At 51.6% G+C, this 6,561-nt stretch overlaps 1 protein-coding gene across 1 annotated transcript; it reads right to left on the minus strand.

The window, feature by feature from the left end:
• Nucleotides 1–1,828: 1,828 nt before the first annotated feature.
• Nucleotides 1,829–5,916, minus strand: LOC119285058 (protein indeterminate-domain 16-like). Its single transcript, XM_037564261.1, has 3 exons — nucleotides 5,547–5,916; nucleotides 4,968–5,424; nucleotides 1,829–2,656 (listed from the first exon to the last, which is right to left on the minus strand). The coding sequence occupies exons 1-3, from the start codon at nucleotides 5,716–5,718 to the stop codon at nucleotides 2,038–2,040; spliced, it is 1,248 nt and encodes a 415-aa protein (XP_037420158.1). The 5' UTR covers nucleotides 5,719–5,916; the 3' UTR covers nucleotides 1,829–2,037.
• Nucleotides 5,917–6,561: the final 645 nt, after the last annotated feature.

Below are 6,561 nucleotides of genomic sequence, written 5' to 3' on the forward strand. Positions count from 1 at the left end.
ACGACAAGGGGTCACCATCGTGTAACTCGCAATGCGTGAGCATATCCTCGTGTACCACTACTGCGGGTCCAAGTGGTGCCAACCGTTGGATCAATTCCTACAACGCAAATCGATAACTTTCGCTAGCATGGACATGAGGGGCAACAAGATCATGTTTTCCCATGCATGGAAAACGGTTCTAGACGAACATCATGTCGACATCCAAGAGCAATTGTGTATCAAAGTTGATGAAGAAAGGGACTCCATGGGTGACCTTCAGCGGTCATCATCGACCCTTCGTACAAGAACATGAAGAAATCATTCCCAAGGGACAAGCACCAGTAGTAGGAGTGGAAGCCGCTTTCCCCGTTGCACCTCGAGTATGCAGCAAAAGATTGGTACATTAGCTACGAGTTGTACCGTAGGATCCTAATCATTAAGGACAAGATTGTGGGAACGACTCCTCTCTCGTAAGAACAAACACGAGGGATCTTCGAGTGGCTGGAAGCGCCGGAAGGGAAACAGCGGGTGGTGAATTGCAAAAACTTGTGTGTATACATTCAACTAGTAGTATGTTCATTTAGATTGAGCGAAACATATGTTCTAACTATGATTGTAGTAGGTCAAAGATGTCATGTGTTGTTGCAAGAACTTGGGTGCTGATACGTCTCTGTCGTATCTCCTTTTCCAAACACTTTTGCTCTTGTTTTAGACTCTAATTTGGATGATTTGAATGAAACTAATCCGGACTGACAATGTTTTAAACAGAACCACCATGATGTTATTTTTGTGCAGAAATATAAGTTCACGGATTTTGACGAAACATTTTGTTCATTTTTTATGGAATATATATAAGATACTGGAACGAAGATCCATTGGAGGGGGCCACTTGTTGCCCACAAGGAAACATGGCGCAAACACCCCCGGGGCTGCCCTGTTACCTTGTGGGGCCCATGTGGCGCCACTGGCCCTAATTCCAGCACTATAAATTCCGTTTCTTCGAGAGAAAAATAAGAGAAGTCTCATCACGTTTTATGATACAGCGCAGCCGCCACCTCCTGTTCTTCATCGGGAGGGGTGATCTGGAGTCCGCTCGGGGCTCCGGAGAGAGGGATTCGTCGTCATTATCATCACCAATCCTTGTTCATCATCAATTTCATGATGCTCACCACCGGGAGTGAGTAATTTTTTTATGGGCTTGCTGGACGGTGGAGTTGGATAAGATTTGTCATATAATCGAGTCAATTTGTTAGGGTTTGATCCCTAGTATCCACTGTTTTCTGAGATTGGTGTTGCTATGACTTTGCTATGCTTAATGCTTGTCACTGGGGCTCGAGTGTCATGATTTCAGATTTGAATCATCTATTTTTTTCATAAATATATTTGAGTTATTGATTGTATCTGTTAGTTGTATGCACTTGTTATTGTTCTGATCCGTAGGCCCCAAAGTGACATTAGTTGGGATACTCTTCGAAGATGACTGTAATATGAGAAGTTTATATATTCACAATATGTTAATGCTTTGTTCCGGTTCTCTAGCCTTAATATTTTTTATTTTTCTTATGGATACCGCTGCCACGCAATGGTAGGAATATAATATGAATTTGAGGTTTTTAATTTCAGATATTCAGATGTGGAATGCATTTTTTTAAATCGTGTCCATCCGTGCACACGCCCGGGCGCTTTCACTGGGGTTGCAAGTCCGGCCGTAGATGCTCCGAGGACACCGTGCCGATCGGAACGCCAGAGGCGGGAAAGAAAGGCGAGATGGGCGCCAAAACACCCGGATGCAGCATGCAGCTGAGCAACGAGGAGACAAAGCTGCATGCGGCCACGCGGTCGAAGTTTTCAAAAGCATTGTTGTCAAATTTCTTAGAAGTCCGTCGATTAATTCGTAAACTGTACTGAACAGCAAAAGTTCATGCATATAAACGCACTCCTTCGTCGCTACGACATCACGGGCCTTAGGTACGTACTCCTACGTGCACGTATACGTACGTACGATCGACGCGCCAACGTGAGAGTTGTACATGCATGCATGGACGCCGCGCGCCGCCCCTAGAGTCCTAACCCTGCTCCTCTCCTCAGGGCCTCGCAGGCCACCGCCGAGCCGCCGTGGCCGCCGTCACCGCCGGCGGCGACGCCCATGGGCACCATGCCGAACGAGCGCTGGCGGCACGCGTGGCACGTGACATGCGCCAGCAGCCGCGCGGCATGGTCACGCAGCGCGCACGCCTTCTCCAGCTCGCCCCGGGCCCGCTGCCGCGCGCGCCGCGCCTCCTCCAGCGCGCGCTCCGCCGCCGCGGCCTCTTCCCGCGCCCGCGCCCGCTCGGCGTCCGCGGCGGCCTTCTCCTGCATGGCACGCATCATCTCTTCCCTCCCGTCGTCGGCGCCGGACACGCCGTCCGAGGACGCGACTGGGCCGATGGAGAGCTCCAGCTTCGTCGTCGCGTGGGGCTCGTGGGAGGCGGAGAATACGGCGGGCGTGGCGTTCACCGGCGCCTTGGTAGCTACCGGGAGGAGCTGGAGCTCCGGCGGCGGCGTCGACGGCACCCCCGGAGCCGGATGCCTGATAACGACAGGCCGGAGCACCGGGAGCGCCGACGGCACGTCCCCCGCCTCGCCGCGCATCCGGCCGGAGTTGCACGCGTCCTGGTGCTCGATGAAGCTCTCCACCCTGCAACACGAGCAGATCATTAGCACTCAGCACTAACCAACACGACACGCCCATAATCTGCCCCGTCGCCGTCACGGGCATCGTACGCGTGTATATATGTCGCGGGAGATCGAGTACGTACGTGAGTTCGTGCCATGATTCGTGACGTTAGGTGCGTCGTATGCATGCATGATTGCCCGCCCTGCCGCGCGATCGGTCGGTCGATGGCGCCCATACGGCATTTCGGCGTTTGCGTGGAGCGAAAGCGACCACACGGCATGTACCGATCGACCAGACGGACAAGGAGATGGATAGATCGACGGGTGCCATCCAATCGGTCCAACAAGATACTGGTGGCGGTCTGGTGGAAACGTGTACCGACGGCCCCTCCGAGATGCATCGATCACTTCAGTTCTGGCCGGGACCAAATGGCGGTGCGATCGACCCATCGAGGTCGATGTGCGTGCACTGTGCAGTGAACACTGCACTGCCACATGGAGCCAGCCAGCCACGGCACACCAAAGGGGCCACGCCATGAACTAGCTTGAACACGACTCTTGATCGAGCTGCACGCAATATACAGCTCGTTCCTCTAAAAGCCCAAAATTTTCTTCAAAAAATGTAAAAAAGTTTATAGCTCCGGGAGAGGAGATTAACGTGCATGGGTGCCCGCCCGGCCGTTACATCTATCTTACCCGGTCGGTGACAACTGACAAGAGTGTGACTGCCAAGTGCCAATTATTAAAGTGTAGGTAGCCCAGTGCCGTTGTTTTTTATGCGGCTAGAGCATGCACATGGGCTCCTGTCCTGGCGCCCGTGTCCGACCGTGTGGCGAGCGAGACGAGCGATCGAGAGTGGCGCGCGCGCGCTCCCTTGTACTTTGGTGGATCAGGCGGGGTCCGAGGAACGGGGCAGCTTGTCTCTACCTGGCTAACTACTAGCTAGCCTGCCTAGTGCTCGCTGCTGTGGCCAGCTCCCCTGCTGCATGGATCGCTACCCGTATGCACAGTGGTTCCTCTGTTCAACGATACGTGACATCTAGGGCTTCCACTCGCTATCCAGAGTCACCATCTTTGACTGATATTATTCATATAGTGGGTAATGTTAATGGACTTTTTTTTAATAAAATGATATTGTGAAAGCATTTCAAGGAAGTGTCATATTTCGACATGACAATTTATCTAAACTGTGCATATGGTATATTTTATTTTTCCTTAGAGACTACTGTTTTTCGATAATTACTCCCTCCGTTGACAAATATAAGATGCTCTACTTATTTTTTTCATTCAGATGTGTATAAAGAAATTATGTACTATGTTTGTTCACTCGTTGCAGTTTGTATGTAGTCTATATTCAAAGCGTCTTATATTTGTATGCGGAGGGAGTAGTATTAGATATGAGATGCCTTTAGATTTTCTAAAACTATCTGACAAGGTATTGTGCCATTAGCTAGCCAGTGCATGCATGCGACTGGTTAACCTTTCTAATTTTTGCGGGGTTAATTAACCATGCAGCTAGTAACCCATTACATGCATGAATAACCTTGTGACTGCTAATAATACCTACTGTAATATTCTACTTATGTCGTTTGCATAATCTCGCACACCCATGCAGCAACAGTATTAAGCGAGTGGTAACATAATTAGGACGGTTAGGTGCTTCTTTGAGTTGAGTTTACGGGAGCTATAAGCTAGCGCCTAGCACTGTTCTCTTTGAGGACTGAGGAGACAGTTTTTGGTCGATGTGCGGTCGCTTTCCCGTTGGAATTTTCGGTCCTACCGCGATCCGCCACCGAAATGATCATACGCCAGCATCCTAGTTTTTTTTTAATTTCTCGCCTTTTTTCTTCCATGGACACATGGATACTATGGAACCCACTCGACCTGGATATATGCCATCAGTTTCAGGTCCCAGTCCGCGTCCGTACGAAAAAACTCCACTTAGTAGCTACTAAAAATTGTGGTCAGCTAGCTAGCTTGCTAAACTATGGATCGATCAAACTCTAGTTAATTCATGTCGGCTGGCTACACTTGTAGTTGTATATCTTTAATCTTTCTTTTGATTTGATGACCGAGTGGAAACTCGTTAAAATTCTGAACTAACACGAAAGCTTTTGTCTTATCTCCACCCACCCATGGATCGACCGATCTCCATGGCTCTACTTCTCCCACAAAGACATGCTATATAATCAAGCCCTTTCGTGTTCAGGTGTATGATAACTCTAGTTCGTTCTCGTGAGAGAAGTACGATCGACGTACGTCCCGAACCGGTGCATGATCTGATGCATGAGGCATAAACAACGGTGGCCGGTAGCGGCGTCGATGGTACGTACCGGGAGAAGACGCGGCCGCAGTCGCAGGAGTGGCCGCGGGTGCCGCAGGTCTTGAGGTGGGCCTTGTAGTCGGACTGGACGGCGTAGCCCTTGGCGCAGCGGGCGCAGACCCACTGCCGCCGCCCGCCGTGCTTGCGCCGGAAGTGCTTCTTGATCCCCACCAGGTCGCCCAGCGCGTGGGCCGGGTCGTGGTGCAGGCAGCTCGGCTCGGGGCACACGAACACGCGCTTCCGCGGCACCGTCGTCGCACCGGCCCCTCCCGCCGTGCCCGCGCCGCCGTCCTCCCCCGCCGACGGCGCCGGAGCCCGCTTCACCAGCCGCCAGGGAACCTTGTGCCGCCGCCGGTGCATCTGGAGGTTCTGCTCCCGCTGGAACCCCTGCCCGCAGATCTCGCACACGTACCGGTCCGACTCCAGCAGCGTCCTCGGCGTTAGCGCCACCACCTCCGCATCAGGGTCTAGATAATAATGTACCAAATGCACATATGCACGTACGTAAGTGCCAGCCAGTGAATCCACGGCGCACTAACCAAGTGCATGCTGATCGATCCACATACAACGTTATGATCCACGTACGTACCTGGCGTGCCGGGAGGGCGCCTCTTGCGCTTGGCGGGGGAGGGCTGGTCGGTGGCCGGGGGAGGCGGCGCCAGCGGCGGCGGCGGCGGCGGTGGCTGCTGCTGGGAGGAGGGGGAGGACGAGGAGGTGGAGGAGGAGGCCAACATTTGGTGGTGGCTCTTGACCAGTGCCATAAGTGTTGGGGGCTTTCTCCTTCTTCTTCTTTTAAGGGCTAACCTTACTAGCTACGCACGTACCCTTGCACACAACCGGCTACGTCGCCTCGCCTTGGCCTCGGCCTTTGGCTTGCCTCCTTTCCCTCTTCTCTTTTTGCTCCTTAGTGGGATAGGGGTGCCAACGGAGGCTTTATGGGGTGGAAAGGTGAAGGTGCATTGTGCTTGTGTTGTAGAAAGGCTTGGGGCATGAGGGGATCATATATAGCTAGGGATGGGAGGGGAGGAGGGAGGGAGTGAGGGTGAAAAAAAGGGCTTTGTCTATATCTCTTTGCTTGCTTTTGTGCTTGCTGCATCGGTGCGTGGGTGTGACTCCCTTTCTTTGAAGGGGGAATGTGTCTCATATACTCATTGGATGGGCAGCTTTTATCAAGGCTTTGTTTGTTTGTTTTGGTGGTTTTTAAAGATGGGATCATGTGACTAGTCTCCCCCTGCCAATCTCATGGACACAATTAATGGGATACATGCTTGCTTAGCTGCTTGATTGAAAAGATCACCTCTTTAATTGCATGTGTTTGTGTACATGTTGCTGAAGTACTCCTGCTATCAACTCTTTCTCTCTCTCTCTCTCTCTCTCCTTCCACAGACAGGAGTTAGGCAGGGAGATGGGACTTCACTCTATCATGCAGTCTTTATTATATAGTAGATACAGTATATGGAAATATATGTCCATGGGAAAAAAGGACCCTCTAATGCACAATTGTTAAGAATTTTATATAATTTCATGTAACCATCCACATTTCTCGCCCTCACTCTCAATTACACCCTACGCTAGAGTGCCAGCAACACTCGGCAAAGGCCCAA

This window comes from Triticum dicoccoides, chromosome 4A (genome assembly GCF_002162155.2).
Source record: "Triticum dicoccoides isolate Atlit2015 ecotype Zavitan chromosome 4A, WEW_v2.0, whole genome shotgun sequence".
Taxonomy (NCBI): Eukaryota; Viridiplantae; Streptophyta; class Magnoliopsida; order Poales; family Poaceae; genus Triticum; species Triticum dicoccoides.

Coding starts and splice junctions, on each gene's coding strand:
- LOC119285058 (XM_037564261.1), bottom strand. CDS start 5,718: ATGGCACTGGTCAAGAGCCACCACCAAATGTTGGCCTCCTCCTCCACC. Junction 5,425..5,546: donor GCGCCCTCCCGGCACGCCAG/GTACGTACGTGG, acceptor ATTATTATCTAG/ACCCTGATGCGGAGGTGGTG. Junction 2,657..4,967: donor TGCGGCCGCGTCTTCTCCCG/GTACGTACCATC, acceptor CTCGTGTTGCAG/GGTGGAGAGCTTCATCGAGC.